This window comes from Jaculus jaculus, chromosome 1 (genome assembly GCF_020740685.1).
Source record: "Jaculus jaculus isolate mJacJac1 chromosome 1, mJacJac1.mat.Y.cur, whole genome shotgun sequence".
In the NCBI taxonomy this organism is placed as follows: domain Eukaryota; kingdom Metazoa; phylum Chordata; class Mammalia; order Rodentia; family Dipodidae; genus Jaculus; species Jaculus jaculus.
The window spans coordinates 156,643,201-156,659,337 of NC_059102.1; the positions used below are offsets into that span (position 1 = coordinate 156,643,201).

General features: G+C 51.7%; 1 protein-coding gene across 2 annotated transcripts in view; it reads right to left on the reverse strand.

The window, feature by feature from the left end:
• The window catches only part of Nadsyn1 (NAD synthetase 1), a 64,673-nt gene that overhangs the window by 33,265 nt on the left and 15,271 nt on the right, over positions 1 to 16,137 (reverse strand). The window contains exons 7-16 of one of the 2 annotated variants that reach the window (XM_045152220.1): positions 14,793 to 14,881; positions 14,510 to 14,627; positions 13,625 to 13,756; positions 8,885 to 8,959; positions 6,729 to 6,865; positions 6,215 to 6,263; positions 4,083 to 4,185; positions 3,455 to 3,623; positions 2,356 to 2,491; positions 968 to 1,074 (exon numbers count right to left, since the gene is read on the reverse strand). In XM_045152220.1, the coding sequence (XP_045008155.1) occupies positions 968 to 1,074; positions 2,356 to 2,491; positions 3,455 to 3,623; positions 4,083 to 4,185; positions 6,215 to 6,263; positions 6,729 to 6,865; positions 8,885 to 8,959; positions 13,625 to 13,756; positions 14,510 to 14,627; positions 14,793 to 14,881 (1,115 nt within the window). Of the gene's footprint in view, positions 1 to 967; positions 1,075 to 2,355; positions 2,492 to 3,454; positions 3,639 to 4,082; positions 4,186 to 6,214; positions 6,264 to 6,728; positions 6,866 to 8,884; positions 8,960 to 13,624; positions 13,757 to 14,509; positions 14,628 to 14,792; positions 14,882 to 16,137 lie in introns of both variants that reach the window. The other variant, XM_045152216.1, reaches the window with a different exon arrangement.

A 16,137-nucleotide genomic window follows, 5' to 3' on the forward strand; every position in this document is an offset into this window, starting at 1 on the left:
CCAATAAGAATGCTAGTGAATCAGGGCATCAGGGCAGAAGTTAGAAGCAATCAAAAAATGGAGAGGGTCCCCACCAAAAAAAAAAAAAAAAGATAAAAGAAAAGCCAGGTGTATGGCACACGCCTTTAATCCCAGCACTTGGGAGGCAGAGGGAGGAGGATTGTGGTGAGTTTGAGGCCAGCCTGAGACTACATAGTGAATTCTAGGGAAGCCTGAGCTAGAACAAGACCCTTGAAAAACCAAAAGAAGGGAAAAAGAAAGGAAGAAAGAAAACTTAGAAACCTTGGCAAGGGAGATGTTTCAGTAGCTAATGGCGCCTGCTCCCCCTGCCTGGAGAATGGAGTCAGATCCCCAGCAGCCATGTTAAAGCTGGGTGCTAAGGTGGGTTGACTGAAGGACAGACAGAATGATGCAGAGTAACTGAGGAATGAAAGACCAAGTGTTTAACATTCCCCAATTCCTAAGGAGCCGTGGAGAAGAGCTGAGAGGTGTAAGTGCTCACCTAAAGGAAATCAGGGAGGAAGGGCTGCCAGCCTTCACTGCTGGGCTTGAGGTCAGTGTGGACTATGCCTAGAAACAAGAGGGAGTCTCTGGATTGATTTTTTCCTGCAAGGCAGTAATATGGGAAGGAATAATATCAGTCCCCATAGTGAAAGGTCTTTCTGAATGGTTTGAAAGTGAAAACCACATGCACGTGCAGTCATGACCAGAGACCCATGGAACCATCTGGGAGAAGCCCACCCACATGTGCCAGGCAGGGGCTGGAGTCAGTCTGGCAAATGGCTCAAGGGACCAAGCAGGGGGCAAACAGAGCACACGAGTGTAGTAGGCTACACCGTCTGCAGCCTCCAGACATTGTGAGATTCTTGGGGGACCATGTTGTGTGGAGACCAGTCTCCCATCAGAGACTATGGATACCTTAGAGCACACAGCCTCCCCCAGCCCCATCGACTGGCCACACACACACCTCTCATCCACGTTAGCAGATCCGAGCACGAGCAGGCCCCCACGGGCACCCCGGGACCAGAGGCTGAGTTGAGCAAACAGGTAAGCGAGGACCATCCTGATCCGTGCCTGGAGGAGAGGGAAGAAGATGGAGTTAGTTACTCCACCAAAGGGGCCAGGGAGGTTCTGAACCATGATGCCTCTTAGCATAAGAGCAATGTTTCCAGCAATGGAGCAGAACAGCACACGGGTGAAGTCAGGGCTTCTCAGTGCTGGAGTGGAGCCTCCTACCCCTCGCAGCCCACGACGGTGCTACAGAACACCACAGTCTGGGTCTCAGCACAGGCACAGGATCCTGAGCAACAGGGGATGGAAGTGTGGCTCCCCTGACCACTGGAGATGCTGCGTGCACAGTGGGGGTGGGGGGGTGACAATGGACACCCTGACACCCAAGCAGCCAAGCGCTGGAGCCTTCCCTCTTTTTGTAACACCAGCATCCAGCTCAATGGGATGCCAGGGATGTGACAGGACCAGGGCTACTCTCTGAGGAAGGACACATGAGCCACACTCACAGGCACTCACACCGAAACTTCCACGCATATACTCTTAGCCACACTTAGGCACTTCTGCACACACTCCTGCACCTGGGCACACACATATGCTCATATATGCACACGTGCCACGACTCTTCTGCACTCTAGCACACACCCTTATACTCATGTGTGCATGGATTCTTTTCTCATTTTTTTTTTTTTTTTTTACAGAGAGTGAGAGAAAGAGAGAGATGGAGAGAGATAGAGAATTGGTGTACCAGGGCCTCAGCCACTGCAATAGAACTCCAGCTGCTTGCGCCACATAGTGGGCATGTGCGACCTGTGTTTGCCTCACCTTTGTGCATCTGACTTACGTGGGATCTGGAGAGTCGAACATGGGTCCTTAGGCTTCACAGGCAAGTGCCTTAACCACTAAGCCACCACTCTAGCCCTTTTCTTTTTTCATATTTTTTGCATGGATTCATATACTTACTTTGGTGTTCAAACTCCCGAACACACACTTATGCTACACATGCCTGGGCACAATTCAGCCCCTTTGCACTCACATTCATAGATGCTCATCCTCACTCTTATAGGCAAACATACACTCCTGTACTCATACGCAACGCACACTCACTTTGATCACTCACGCACATTAACCCACAAGTGTACACACTCACACAAGAATTTATGCACATGCCCAATCACATATGCTCTTTTACACACTCACTCACACACACACCTAGTAACCTGGTATGTGGCTATGGGCATTGTCTTCTAGTGAGGCCCACAGGCAGAGGACCCGGCACTGGCTGTCTCCGGGTCCCCATGCCTCTTCTCCTGTGAGGAGCAAGGTCAGGGGGGAAGGGGTGCCCACCTGCACATTCTGCAATGCCAAGTTCTCCCTGCTGCTCCCTCCGTGTGCTGCAAACAGAGGCCGTTTCCCTGTCACCAGGCTGAAGATGCCCATGACGGCCTTCACGGCCGGGTCGATACTGAGGCTGACGTGGTAGCTGGAAGAACGAAGGATCAGTGTGGGGGGGATGGTGGACACATGACAGTGCGCTAAGACACACAGCATACAATTTGCCACTGTAGCCATCCTCAAGTGCGTGGTCCAACTGCACTCAGCACGTTCACAATGCTGCACAGCATCCCCGCTCGCTATCCAGTTCCAGAACTTCACGACCTGAAGGGAAACCTCACCCCAGCCCAGCCACTCCTGCCTGTGATGACGACGAACCCACTCTCTGGATCTGCAGAAGTGCCAGGCTAGGGACGTCGCGGGAATGGAGTTGCACACTGTGGGGAGCATGGGGTCTGGTGTACTTCACTCAGCATAATGAGTTCAAGGGTCCCCAGCCTGGTGGGGGTGCTTCACCCCTTTTCATGGCTGAGCAACCCTCCACAGGATGGCCAGCGCACATTTTGTTCAGTTGCTCATCGGATAATGAGCTTTTGGGTTGTTTCTGTCTTTCACTGCTGTGACAGGGCTACCAAGGATGTTTGTATACAAGTCACTCTTTGGGTCCCTGAAGGTCCTTTGGGCATACCCTGAGGAGCAGAACTCCCAGCGGGACGGCTTTTAGCTGCAGCCAGCAAATGAGACAGGCAATTCCTCATGGAACATTCTGGATGGGACAGAGGCTTGCCTCGTGGAATGGTGATTCTCATGCAAAGAACCACTGGGTGGTGGAGGCAGCCTGATGGGAGCGACGGCTGCGAGGCCGCTCCTGGGTTCCGCCGGGCCAGCTCCGTGTGGGCCTGTGATGAGCACACCTGGCCGCGGCGGCCCTTGGGTGCTCGCTGGGAGGGTGGGGCGAGGTGTGTATGTGGAGATCACACAGTGCAAGGCTGGCATGAGCGCAGTTTTCTTAAGTTCTGGCTCAAACCACAGGAAGCAGAATCCAGCTCGGTTGGCACACAAATTAAGACTATGACACCTGCCTGAGCTTAGCACCCAGCTCGGGTCCCACCTTCCGATTTGCTGAGTCAGCTCCGTGGCCCGGCAGCCTGTTTCCAGGGAGGAGTTCTCACTAGCCATGTAGCAGGTGGTGAGGAGGCGTCCACAAAGTTCCCGGGGATCCTGGGGAGTGTAGCTGCTCTCATCCACGAGGGCCCGGACATCAGCCAGCACCTGCTCGTCTGAAACCACCAGAGCTACTGTGCGTGAAGGCCTGGTCCACCTCCCCAGTCAGTACCCATGCAGCTGGCCCTGGTCAGTCTCCCCTGGAGCCTGCACAGTTGGCTCGGGTCCACTGGCACCCATGTGCTAACATGGTGATCCAGTGCTCTGTGAACACACTAAGGCCATATTCAGTGTCACCGCACCCAGGGTGGGGTGAGGATTTGAACCGAAGCCTGTGTCCTGACCCTGGGGCCACACCACTAACAGACGGTGGCAAGCAGACAGGGCCACATCAGCAACATGTCCAAGAAAGGCCCTTATTGGCCTTGGCTCAGGGACTTGAGCGGGCTATGATGACATTTCTGCACAACTGTGAGGTCTCCCTCATGACCAGGGTTTGCTCTTTCTGCCTTTTCCTCAGCTCCTCGCCCATTCCTGCAGCCCCCCTTCAGACCACCAGACACCACACCACTTACTTCCGTTTCTCACAGCCTCGCAGACCAGGTGGCACATGGAGAAGACGAGGCAGGCCGTGGCTGCGCTGTCCACACCACCACTCAGGGGCAGGAAAAACCCAGCCTGGAAGAGGCAGCCGAGCACCCAGTGAGCAGAGCTATGGAGAGCTGAAGCACCCTCCCAAATGCCAGCCATGGCCTCTGTGCCCTCCCTAGGAGGGGAGAAAATGACTGGTACATGTCAGAGGTTTCCTAAGGGACAAAGAGAACTTTACTCTGGCCTAACTCCACCTCTCCACAAAGGGATCACCAACCTACATGGTCACCAAACTAAGAGGACAGTGAGTCGAGGAGCTCCGCCCACCCTAGGGACCTGTGCAAAGACTCCAAAGTGAGCTCTAAAGGCTATGGCCAAGCTGGGCATGGTGGCATACACCTTTAATCCTAGCCCTCAGGAGGCAGAGGAAGGTGAATCATCATGAGTTCAAGGCCACTCTGAGACTACAGAGTGAATTCCGGATCAGCAAGGGCTAGAGTGAGACCCTACCTCAGGAGTGGGGGCATTTGGCCTCTGACCAGCACAGATGAACTCCCCCAGGGGCACAGTTATGAAACTTTATTTTGCATGTGTGTACATGTAAATGTGTTCACATCTGTTTGAGTGCGCGTGTGTGGAGAGCACAAGTCAATGTTGGGTGTCTTCCTCAATCAGTCTCCATATGACTTTTTTGAGATAAGGTCTCTCACTGAACCCAGAGCTCACTGATTAAGCTAGGTGAGCTGACAGTGAGCTCCAGGGATACTTCTGTCTCCACTTCCCCACCACTGGGAATTATAGGTACGGGTAGACATGCCTACCTTTTATGTGTGTACTTGCGATTGAACTCAGGTCTGCACGGTTGCACAGCAATTGCTTTACCCACTAAGCCATCTCCCCAGCCCCATGAAACACTTTAGTTGCATGTGTTAAAAACAAGAGATGGAGTTTCACAGTTTCAAAGGGGAAAGTGGGGGGAAGGAGGGATTACCATGGGCTATTATCTATAATTTAGAAATTGTCAATAAAAAACTAAATTTAAGAAAAAACAAGAAAGAGGGCTGGGGAGATGGTTTAGTGGTTAAGGTGCTTGCTTATGAAACCTAAGGACTCAGGTTTGACTCCTCAGAACCCACATAAGCCAGACACACAAGGTGATGCATGCTTACAGGTTGGTGCATGCATTCGATAGCAGTGGCTAGAGGCCCTGGTGCACCAATTTTCTCTTTCTCATAGATTCACTCTCTCTCATATAAATAAAAAACAAGACAGGGCTAAAAAGATGGCTGTGGTAGTTTGATTCAGGTGTCTCCCATAAACTTAGGTGTTCTGAATGCTAGGTTCCCAGTTGATAGAGATTTGGGAATTAACATCTCCTGGAGGCAGTGTATTGTTGGGGGCGGGCTTATAGGTGTTTTAGCCAGTTTCCTCATGGCAGTGTTTAGCACACTCTCCTGTTGCTATTATCCACGTTATGTTGGCCAGGGGGTGATGTCCACCCTCTGCTCATGCCATCATTTTCCCCTGCCATCATGCAGCTTCCCCCTTGAGCCCGTAAGCCAAAATAAACCTTTTGCCCCCAACAAGCTGTGCTTGGTTAGGTGATTTCTACCAGAAATGTGAATCTGACTGCAACAATGGCTTGGTGGCTAAGGCGCTTGCCTATAAAGTCAAAGGACCCCAGGTCTTTTGATTCCCCAGGACCCACATAAGCCAGATGCATAAGGTCACAAGGTGGAGCATGCATCTGGAGCTTGTTTGCAGTGGCTGGAAGCCCTGATGTGCCCAGTCTCTCTCTCTCTCTGCCTTTTTCTTTTTTTCAAATAGTAAATAAAAATATTTTTAAAAACAAGATGGAGTAGAGAATGGTGGCGCATGCCTTTAATCCCAGCACCCAGGAGGCTGAGGTAGGAGGATTGCTGTGAGTTCGAGGCCACCCTGAAAGTACATAGTGAATTCTAGGTCAGCCTGGGCTACAGCGAGACCCTATCTCAAAAAAATAAAAACATAAATAAATAAATAAATTAGAGAAACATCACTACTCTGCCCTAGACTCAAGACACAAACCAACCAACAGAACACACCAGGAGAGCAGGGTAGAAACGGGACGGCCTACCTGTCGGCTTCGTCGTAAGAAGTCCCAGAGCCAGCAGGCAGGTCCAAGGCTGCAGGGAGATGACGGTGCTAAGTCTGTAACCCAAGCCTGGCCCACGGGCACCTGCATGGCTGTCCCACACAGGACCTGGGTGGAGGCAGCTCAGAGGATGGACTGTGTCTCTGCTGTAATCACCTCATGGGAATGTGGGCATTTCTGATATGAAAGAAGTCTGGGGAGTGGGGATAACCCCCTTGTGAAGTGGGGAGCCTGAAGCTCAAAACAGTGCATGTGCAACCCAGAGTTGCAGTGTAGGAAGACTGCCATGGGAGGCGCCTAGTGGCCTGCTGTCAGCAGCTCTGCCCCTGCCCCCCATGTCTTTTAGTGGAGCACAGGGTCTTTGAGCTCAGGATCTATCCTGGGAAGATTCTGGAAGTCTCTGCTGCAACCATCTCAGTGCAAACTGTGGCAGCCACTGGGATGGTAGTGGTCACACACACATACATGACCCAGGGTCCAGGGGGAGGCAGCCCACCTTATCTCCTCCTCTGGTGTGTGGTACGTCCACTCCACAGGCTCTGACACAAGCTCTGACACAAGCTCCTGCAAATCATCGCAGCATGAGAGGGCAAAGTTCACTTTCACACGTGGGTATGGGTTCACTTTGCTGGCCTGTAGGAGAACAGTGCAGACACAGTGACAGGGCCTGGAGAGATGGTTCAGTGGTTAAGGCGCTTGCCTGCAGAGCCTAAGGACCAGGATTTGATTCCCCAGGACCCACATAAAGCCAGAGGCACAAGGTGGCACATGCGTTCTGGAGTTTATCTGCCGTGGCTAGAGGACCTGGTGTACCTATTCAATCTCTTTCTCTCTGCCTCTTTCTCTCTCATAAACAAATAAATAAGTCATGCGTGGTGGCACAGGCTTTTAATCCCAGCACTGGGGAGGCAGAGGCAGGAGGATCGCTGTGAGTTCAAGGCCAGTCTGAGAATGCAGAGTGAATTCCAGGTCAGTCTGGGCTAGAGTGAAACCCTACCTCAAAAAAAAAAAAAATTAAATAAAAATAAACAAACAAGTAAATAAACTATTTAAAAAGATAACAAATAAAACACACTGTGGCAGCCAGCACTTTGGTGCCTTCTTGGGTGCTGAATCCAACAGGAAATGGGACTCCATCAGCCAGTGGTGATTCAAGACAAGTCCCCAGGGAAACAGGATGGCAGCAGGTGCTGGCAAGGGCAGAGGAGTTACAGGCCTTTCCCACTGCTGCAGGGAGAGGAGGCAGGGAAGCAGCTCAGAAAAGCAGTCTGATGACCTCAAGAGCCTGAAGTTGAGGCTCACCATGTGGCCTGGCATCCCACTTCTGTCTAGGAGAAACGAACCCGTGTCCACTCAGAACTCCAGAGGGGGACTTGTGTGATGGCTCAGGGGGTAAAGCACAGGTGCGACCTGAATTTAGATCCCCAGCACCCGTATAAACATAAAAGGCAGGTGGCTGTGATCCCAGCTATGAGGGGTGGGATGGGGGGAGGTACAGGAGATGGGACAGGGATGGGATCCCTGTGGCAAGCTGGCTAGCTAGACTAGTTGCATCTATGAGCTCTGGGTTCAAGTAGGAGACCCTGTCTCAGTAAACAGGGCGAACAGTGGCTGAGGAAACCACCTAACATTAACCTCTGGCCTCCACATGCACCTGCACACATGTGTGCCCACACATGTACATACATGCATACCACACACATGCTCAAAACCCCCAACTCTGTGGCTGCCCCATGCCTGTCGGCTGGGGAGTGGGTCAGCACGCAGCAGCACAGCCGCTCAGTAGACCGCAGCCCCAGAAAGGAACGGAGCTTGGGCGCTCTCCACATGGTGGACCGTAAGGAAATCCCGCTCAGCATGGGAAACTGGGCATATGAGAGCGCACATGTGGTTCCGTGCCCGCAAAACGCCCTCAGACTTACAGCAAGAAGCAGACTGGCGGCTGCCTGAGACCAGGGGTGGGGTGTAGGGAAGGGTGCGGGGTCCAGAGCCAGGATACCTCTGGAAAGACTCCAACCCCGAGCACCGAGTGCACTTTCAATTTACAGTTTCAGTGAAAAGTGGAAGCGAGCAGGCCTTCCAGAGGCACATACGTGGGGTTAGCAGCTGTAATCCGCACAAGCAATCGGGGAGGGGGGTGTACAAAGGAGAAATTCCAAAACTGGGTATATGGAAATCATGCAGTTATCCATGAATACACTGGGAATAAGCTAATGGCGCTGAGAAGGCTATGGGAAAGCACATCTTAACACAGATGCCATTAGGAAAAAGTCATGGCAAGTTTGAGCTTCCTAGTTCCTCGCCATCAAGGCATCAGCTGCCTGTCACACGTAGGTAACAGGCCCTACAGAAGTACAGAGTCCTGGGTCCTGAGTGACTGCTTGTACTAGGGAGTCCCCAGTGCACTTGCTGGTGGCCCAGGTCTTGTCCTGATATGTGGCCACCCTGGGCCACACGCTGCCTGATAGTCCATCTGCTCTGGCTGCTGCCCCATCGTTGTGGTAGGTAGTTCTCCACCAGCAGTGCCAACAGAGAGCGGAGCTGCGTTTTCTTTGCACCACCCTGGGTGTAACTGCACTGGCCCACACGCTGACTCCACACCCAAGCCCAAAGCATTTGATGTCACTTTCTGAGTTTCTGCCGTGCACTTACTGCCAAGTTTCGAGATGAAATCTCTGCCCTGTAGCTCCGGACATCTTCCAAGTCTAGTGTGGCAGTCAGGACTTCCTGGAGAAGGAAAGTGGGAGAGAAATATGCTTCTCATCCCATGCATAATGGGATCTCTGTTCCCTGAGAGTGGGTCACAATGTATACAGCACAGGCTAGGGACTTAAGGACTCCTAGGGACCCAGGAAAAGGATGAACAGAGTCACAACCAACCCACCCTGCGTTCCGACACTTCCCAGTGACCTGTCAGTCATTCCATGACATAAAACTTGTCAGTCAGGACTGGAGAGATGGCTTAGTGGTTAAGGCATTTGCCTGCGAAGCCAAAGGATCCTGGTTCAATTTCCCAGGACCCACATAGGCCAGATGTACAGGTGGGCAAATGCATCTGGAGTTCGTTTGCAGTGGCTGGAGGCCCTGGCACTCTCTCTGTATCTCTCCTTCTTTCTATTTCAAATAAATAATAGTTAAAAGAAAAAAAAAAACTACCTTTGGCTGGAAGGATGGCTTAATGGTTAAGGCGTCTGCGTGAAAAGCCAAAGGACCCAGGTTTGATTCCCCAGGACCCATGTAAGCCAGACACACAAGGGGGTGCATGCATCTATAGTTTATTTGCAGTGGCTGAAGGCCCTGGTGTGCCCATTCTCTCTCTCTCTCTCTCTGCCTCTTTCTCTGTCAAGTAAATGAATAGAATAAAAAAATTTAGAAAAAAAAAAAAAAACAGCCTTGTCAATCAGTAGGAATCTGATGGGGGCTTTCTGAAAAGTGTCTCCCTTACATAACCTGTACTGCTCACTTGAGAACAGGGCAGCAAGCCCCTCACTCCTGGATCACTGTGTTATATCTGCACAACTGGGATGCAAAACATCCCAGATCTAAGACTCCGAAATCCAAACACTCCAGAACCTGAAAACTCCAGAGTGTCTACATAATGCTGGAGGAGAAAAGTTCCATTCTGTGAAACTTCATTGCCTACATGATGTGGAAAACACCCCTCTGGAAATTGACCTGACACAAAACTGGGAGGAAAAGGGGAGATTTATTCACGTGTGGTCCAGAGCCAGGATACCTCTGGAAAGACTCCAACCCTGAGCTCCGAGTGCACTTTCAATTTATAGTTTCAGTGAAAAGTGGAAGAGAGCAGGCCTTCCAGAAGCACATACGTGGGGTTAGCAGCTGTAATCCGCACAAGCAATCGGGGAGGGGGGTGTACAAAGGAGAAATTCCAAAACTGGGTACATGGAAATCATGCAGTTCTAATCTTTAGTAAGCAGGAGTGACTGGACATGTGTGTTTGGTCTGGAGGGGGAGGGTACCTGGCTGTGGGCTGACGAGGCAGCCTTGAGCCTTCTTTCCCGGCAACTCTGTAATTTCCCATTGTTCTACATGAGTCCCTCCTCTTTACCTACAAACCTTATGGCTTTTACCTTATCTAGTGGGAACCCGCTGATGCTCTGCATAGCACCTGAAAGCACCTGCAATTTAAAGAGCTGGGGCAATGGCTAGGATAATTTGGTATGGCTTCTCTCCCATCCCAGCTTAAGCTTCCCTGGACTGGGATCTTTGTCTAGTCCCAGTCTCCTGGGCTCCAGGAATGTAGGGGGTCATGAGTCATGAGGGCAGGGGGCAGATTTAAATGTCTAGCAAGTTCCTTGGCAGTGTTGACTAAGTCCTTTAAGAACTGCAGAAGATAAGTTTGTCCATGAAGGGTTAATGGCTCTCCCTGAAAACCAGAGGGAGCTAGAGGGTTAATGACTGTCCCTAAGACTAGAAGGCCTCAGAGAAACATCAGAGGCAGCCTTTCCCAGACTAGCTTTCCCAGACTAGCTTGACAACTCCTGTGATTGATACACTTCCCTTAACTCAGAAGGCCCTGAAGGAACAGAAACCATCTGGGGTATCCTCCTTTAGACAATTCTTGCTGAAAAAAAGCCTACTCTGAGCAAAGACACACATAGCTACAAGTCCCTTCCCCGGGACTGCACCTGGTCCAGTCTGTTTTTCTTAGGATTCTCCTTATAAGCTTGCACCCCAGCCTAGCCCAGTGCTTCAGCCTCCATCCCACGGGAAGGCTGCTGCCCCTCATCAAGGTACTTCAAAGAACAGTCTCTGTAGAGATCAAGTTCGGTGTGTGCTTTTCTCCTTCACTTTCCGTACAGTCCAGACTCCTCCCAGAGGTCTCCCCACAGTGTCTTGGGAGCAGTGGGGGAGGGCACCCGAACAGAAGTTCAAAGGGGAAGATCCACATTTGCAGGACGTGCAGTGCATACTAAGTGTACAAGCAGCAGAATTTCTGTTCGAGGAAGACCTGTTTCCTGGCAGTGCTTGGCCACTGCCGTCTTCACGGTCCTGTTCATTCTCTCAACTCGGCCCGAGGACTGGGGGTGGTACCGCGTGCGTAGATCCCAAGTTAGGCCTACCGCTCTGGACACCTGCTGAAGAATTTTGCTGCCAAAGCTGGGGGGCATTGTCTGACCTGACGCTCATTGGGATCCTGAAGTGCGGAATGATTTCTCTGGCTAGAATATGAGACACTTGTTGGGCATTTTCTGTGTGGGTGGAGAAGACTTCTGCCCATCCTGAAAAGGTTCAGACAGTAACCAGCAAGCACTGATATCCTCTACTGGGCTGGATGCCCATGAAATCCACTTTCTGATGCTCCAACAGATAGGATCCCTGTCTTGGTGGCAAGAATGAGGCCCGGGGCCCCTGTGTGGGGTGATTTTGTGCACACTGCAGGCAGGCTCTGCTGGCCTGCCGGGCTAACACTGACAACCTCAGGACCACCAAGTATCTCTGCAACAGGCCTTGAAGGCCAACTTTCCCAGGTGAGTCATTTCACGGGCCTGCCAGATCAGGCTGGTTGCAGTCCCCCTTGGAACTACTGTTTCTCCATCGGAGGTGATTAGTCAGCCCTCAGGATTCTTGGATGCTCCCTGGTCTATTGCCTCTTTTTCTTTCTTCTGTATTGTATATGGGCCACTCTGTGAGCACTGGGAGTTCAAATCAAACCTTCTGAAAGATGGCGGGAGGGGCTACATTTTCATGGAGAGCTGTGTTTCCTGGGTCCAGGCAAGGCTCCGTGTGCCCTGGTCTGGCTCATGCTGGCCGATGCGGCGGGAGGAGAAAAAGGAAGGAGGGAGGGAGTGGCCAGGCAGTCGCCGGCTTTGGTTGTGTGGGTTCAGGTTTGGTGCTTCCTGTGACCAAGGTTGAGGCGAGGGGCCTGGGGTCTGGTAACAGAGCCATGGGGGGTGGGCGGTCCCTGATCAGTATATACTGTGAGTAGATGTATGGGAATTAGTCTGGATTACTTAGAGTTCCCATGCAAATTTCCTGGACCCTACTAATGAGGGTCAATCCCAGAGTTCCACCTGATGGCCATCCAGCATGGAACATGGGCCAGCTTCACAAAGGGTCCTCAATTTAGGTCTCATCTTGATTCCATAGGCAACAGAAAACCCTCCACTTGAAATGATCAAGCACAGTCTGCAGGACCCACTGTGTGGGGTCAACACGGGGAGTGTGCTGAGCCCACGGTTGGAGGGGCTGGGTCCTGAAGGTCAATAGCTCATCCTCATTTCCTGTACACACTCTGCTTCCTGACTGTGGATGCAATGTCATACAGCCACCTCACATTTCTGCCACCACACCTTCAAAATAAACCCTTCCTCCTTAAGTTGCTTTTGTCAGGTACTTGTCACAGCCACAGGAAACTAACTAAGACAACAAGTGAATTTCCGATTTAGACTTGAGCCCCAGTCCCAAGACACTTTGTTACATGCATGCAAATAGTCCACAATTGCAGGGGGCGGGGGATCTAAAATCTGTAACTCATGTAGCCCCAAGTAATTTAGGTAAGGACCAATGAGCCTGTTTCCATGTTTGACAATAGCCTCTTCCAGCTTATATTACTTCAGGAAAAAGATAAGAGTAACACCAATCTAAGACTTTACCATCTGTCATCCTTCCTAGTGAAGGAAATGAAAACCCAACATGACAAAGTAAATGGCAGGAGAGACTCTGCACCTGTAGTAACGCGAATCTTTGGCATGGCATGTGCAGCTCCTATGAGGACCATGTGGTCCTGTGAGGTAGAGCAGGGAGGTCTGCAACAGGCTCTCAGATCTGCCCTCCTCTGTCTCTTCCTCTGGCACTCACCTGGTGTGTTTAGAGAGCCCCTTTCCCACAGAAGGTCATGGGCCTCTTCTGTGTTTCCAAGGACTTAGGAGGCCAAGTAGGGTAACATGTGCTGTCTAGATCCAAGGAGAGACCCAAGGGCCTTATCAGACCAGCTAAGGATAAGTCTCTGGGCCAAACGTGGATTTCCATGGCCTTTATCACGGGAGCAGGTCTGGTGCTTTCTCATGTCTGAGTGGAGGGCTTCCTCACTGCCACTCTCCAAAATGGGCCAAACAAGCCCCCCACATCCTGCACGAAGCCAGGAGGCACCAGGTCCCTTACCACAGTGCTTGCTATTCACTGGGCCCTTGAGGGCCCCCAGGTGGCCCTGACCCCAAGCACAGTGTGGAAGTTCTTACCCACATCCTCACAGCCACGGTGGGGAGTTGTTCAAATGGGCAGCTGCTGGGGCTCCTTGCCTCACCTTGGATGTGGAAGGGGACAACAGGGTTCTCCCCAACACCATGCTCCTCCATCCTACCCTCCCCTGTGCCACACTGCCACACCACACTCCCCGGCATCCTGCTCAGCCAGCATGCCCATTACCACATCCTCCAGTGAGAACTGGGTGCCCTGGGCAAAGATTCTTCCATTCATGGCGATCATAGCACAACCGTCGTAGTAGAGACGGTCACCGTCACAGCCCTTCTGGTTGGCCAGCAGGTAGATCCCACCGTTCTGGAAGAAGCAGAGGTGATGGAAGAAGCAGTGGTGAATGTTGGCAGCGTCACACTTACCTGCCACCAGCCCCCACGCAGGACACCTGGCTGTACTAGAGTCTGCCATCTACCAACCCACCATGTTGTCCTTTGTGCCCAACCCCGACAGAGACAGTCAGTGTGGGTGGGGGAGGGACACAAAGCCCCTGAGCTATGATGTACGTGGACTTGCCGGGTGCTGGGCACCCCACAGGGCATTCACTTTCACTTTCACTTTACCACAGTGCTCGGCACAGCACTGTCAGCCCTCTCTGAAGCTGGAAGCTTTGGCCTCAGACCCCGCGCATCCTCAGACCTCTATTAAAGGCCACCATCGCTGTTCTAAGTCTTGCATGTGTCCTTCCTCAACCAAGCGCATGTCTACCTGCGAAGGACTAACAGCCACGTCCCCTCTGGGCCTGCGGGGCCCACACAGTGGCAGGTGCATGGGATTCCTATGTGTTAAAACAGCACCCATGGGGAGAGACATAGACTGACTCCTTGCCTTACAGAACCGCCAGCAAAACCTATTTCATGGGCCAGCTGTGAGGGCCAGAGGATACTGTGTAGGAAAGTCCAGGAAGGGCTGGATATGACCATTGCATGTAGGACAAACCATGGCCCTGAGCACCCACCATGGATGGCTGAGCCCAGCCTCACGTGCCCAGCACCCTGAGGGCTCTGGTCAAGCCTGGCCAGTGACCATGCTTTGGCGGCTGTGCCCTACGCTCACCTTGGTGGTGGCCATGGTCACCAGATCCACCCTGGCGTGGGCTTTGCGTAGCACGTGGTGGCTGCTTGAGGCGTTGGTGATGATCTCCACACCGTCCAGGCCCATGTCGACATGTGGGCTGTGGGCAGAGGCAGGTGGGGTGATCACTGGGCTCCCATGGCCTCTCAGCTCTCCCTGGGCCTCTCTACAGCCGCAGCTATGACCCGAGGAGATCGTAAAGCCCAAGTCCTTCTGCTGACCCAGGTGAGGACAGGGAGTGAATGGCACAGGGGAGACGGCTGACCTGTACGGCGTCCACAGCTCTTCACAGATCTCGCTCCCAATACAGGTGTCAAGAGTGGCCAGCACGGCATCTCCGAAGGGCACAGTCTCCTGCAATAAAAGGAAAAGTGTACATAAGGCTCAATGACCACCCACCTGAACTGTGTGCTGGCCTGTCTCAGGCATCCCCGCATGCTGCCGTATTGTTCCAAGCCCTGCCTGTATCCCCCTCAGCCTGGGTTGTGTTCAGCCCTGGCAGGCACCTCCTTTGCTGATGCCTCAAGGCTCTTCCATGACTCCATTCATGATCACAAACCGCAAAGCTAACAATGGCTGCAAAGAACTCTCTCTTGAAGTTTCCACGGGCACAAATCACCAACTTCATCTTTTTTTTTTTTTTTAAAGAGATAGACAGGAAGACAGACAGACAGACAGACAGACACACACACACACACACACACACACAGAGAGAGAGAGAGAGAGAGAGAGAGAGAGAGAGAGAGAGAGAGAGAGAATTGGTGCACTAGGTCCTCAGCCACTGCAATTGAACTCCAGATGCTTGTGCCACCTAGTGGGCATGTGCAACTTTGTGCTTACCTCACCTTTGCAGGTCTGGCTTAAGTAAGGGGTTTGCGTGTGTGGCTTAAGTAGTGGGATCTGGAGAGCCAAAAATGGATCCTTGGTGTGGTGGTTTGATTCAGGTGTCCTCTATAAACTTAGGTATTCTGAATGCTAGTCTCCCCAGCTGATGGCAATTGGAAATTAAAGCCCTGGTTGTTATAAATCTTGTATCAGTTGTATATTTCTTTGCTCTGCCCAATGCCATCTTTTGCCGTGTAAATGTTTATTCTGTGCCATTATGGGCTTTTGGGGGGTTATTTTTTGGTATTATGGCTCAATTAAAAGATCTTGGACTGTGGGGATATATGAACATCATTGGAATTGATAAAAAAAACAAACTATGGGAAATTTTAAAGTTGGATGAATGCATTGCATTTTATATTATGTATGGTTATCAGTATATGGGGGCCAGGGGTAGAATGTGGTGGTTTGATTCAGGTGACCCCCATAAGCTCAGGTATTCTGAATACTAGTGTTCCTAGCTGATAGAGATTTGGGAATTAATGCCTCCTGGATGCAGTTTATTTTTTTTTGGGGGGTGGGCTTATGGGTGTTATAGCCAGTTTCCCCTTGCCAGTGTTTAGCACACTGTCCTGTTGCTAATGTCCACCTTATGTTGGCCAGGGTGTGATGTCCACCCTCTGCTCATGCCATCGCTTTCCCCTGCCATCATGGAGCTTCCCCTAGAGCCTATAAGTAAAAAATAAACCTCTTTATCCCAGAAGCTGCTCTTGGTTGGGTGATTT